This window comes from Panthera leo, chromosome A1 (assembly GCF_018350215.1).
Source record: "Panthera leo isolate Ple1 chromosome A1, P.leo_Ple1_pat1.1, whole genome shotgun sequence".
NCBI lineage: Eukaryota > Metazoa > Chordata > Mammalia > Carnivora > Felidae > Panthera > Panthera leo.
Genome location: NC_056679.1, coordinates 42682036 through 42683738, shown reverse-complemented (window position 1 = coordinate 42683738; position 1703 = coordinate 42682036). Strand labels below are relative to the sequence as shown.

The following is a 1703-nucleotide window of genomic DNA, read 5'->3' as shown; positions in this document are numbered from 1 at the left end:
ACAATTACTTGATGAGTGGAAAGGTGGTTGTTTTTCACTGACTTGAAAGGGCATATGCAATAATTAAAATTTTGTTTGAAAAACTGACTTCACCCTTTTGAACCTGGCTTGAGAAAATGATGACTCAAGCAGTCTTCAGTGGAATTGCTTTTGGACACCCTTAGCTAGATCTTAGTAAAAGTTCCTCTGCTCCTTCATTTGACAAGTGAACTACAGATATTTTCTATTGCACATAGATCTTTTTATTCACATTTGCAGACAATGGTGAATGCAAAGCAGAAGTAATAAATATCACTTGCTAAATTTCAAATCTTTTTAAAATATTTACTCATTTCTCCTATTTTTATAGATATATAAAAGAGAAGTCAGGCTGCTTCACACTGCTCTACCACCACCATTACCATTTGTATATATTTTGTGAATCAAATGCAGCATTTTGTTTGTAGGTTTTAAAGCCTGACAGTCAGAATGTACAATTTAAAATTATTTAATTGGGAAGGCTCTTGCTAAGCAATTTCTAAATAGTCTATGCAAAGCTCTCTCCATTTTTGGGGATTTTAATGGTAAATTAAAGTAACTGTTAGTCCATTGTGGTCATCATCACTGATAGTTTAGAATAAACACCACAGGGAACATTTCATATTGTGGAAAAAGTCAGAATGCATGACCATACAATTACAAAGTCAAAAAGGTGTCTACATCTTCAGGTAACTACAAAAAAATGGAATATTTCTAAACCTGACATATACAGCAAGAGTTCCCTGAATGCCTAATTACCTGATAATATTGAGAGTTTCTAAGACTGTAAAAGTGCTATTGAGTGCCTACCCCTTAATAGCAGGGAGTTGCTCCTTTTTGTCAGATTAATGTGAATCAGAAAAACTACTTTGACTGTCTTCTCTGCACTAGGAGCATCTCTCCTGCCATAGCACCTCATTCCCTGAAAATGTACACCCATGCAAAGTCCTTCTCTACCCCCTTCTTGGTCAGGAGCACTACTCAGCTGTTGAGCGGATCACTGTCTGCAGTGGTGCTAAAACCACCAGAGACACTGACACATAAGAGCCTCAGCAGTTTGGCAACCCCATGTCCCCGGACCTCATTTACTCCTAGCTACAGCTTCCAAGCCAGTGCCATTTCAAGGGACATTGACATAGCAGCCAAGTTCACAGGGGCTGGGTCTCCCTTGGTAGTAGTGGCTGGCTCTGTGACTGTGACTGCGACCGTGTTTGGAATCCTCATCATTGGTTATGCCAGGAATCTTTCTCTGAAGCAACAGCTCTTCTCCTATGCCATTCTGGGCTTTACTCTTTCGGAGGTCATGGGGCTGTTTTGCCTGATGGTGGCCTTTCTCATCTTCTTTGCCATGTGAAGGAACTTTCTCCACCTCCCATAGGTTTTTTTCCCATGTCTTGTCTGTCCTGTATGTTCCTTTTTCTATACCTCCCAGGCAGCCAGGGGAAAGTGGCTGGGTCAGTTTGACAGAGGGAAGACAGACAAATACTATATTAATAAGAAAAAGAAAGAAAGAAAAACTACTGTGGTTTTCTGATGCATTGAAGTTATTGACTCTAAAAGCTGAAATCAGAGAGGAGAAAAAAACTTAGTAAGAAGTTGTATTATTTCATATCAAAGTCATCTCGGTGCGTTTTTCACCACTAGGAAGATCTCAAGAGTGTCCATGCAATATAGGTATTTTAAAA

The 1703-nt window shown here is 39.3% G+C and overlaps 1 protein-coding gene across 1 annotated transcript; it reads left to right on the top strand.

Moving 5' to 3' along the window:
• Positions 1 to 898: 898 nt before the first annotated feature.
• LOC122199214 (ATP synthase F(0) complex subunit C2, mitochondrial-like) lies at positions 899 to 1372 on the top strand. Its single transcript, XM_042904050.1, has one exon. The coding sequence runs from the start codon at positions 947 to 949 to the stop codon at positions 1370 to 1372; it is 426 nt and encodes a 141-aa protein (XP_042759984.1). The 5' UTR covers positions 899 to 946.
• Positions 1373 to 1703: the final 331 nt, after the last annotated feature.

What these genes read in the sequence shown, in the direction of transcription:
- LOC122199214 (XM_042904050.1), top strand. Translation starts at nt 947, where the DNA reads ATGTACACCCATGCAAAGTCCTTCTCTACCCCCTTCTTGGTCAGGAGC.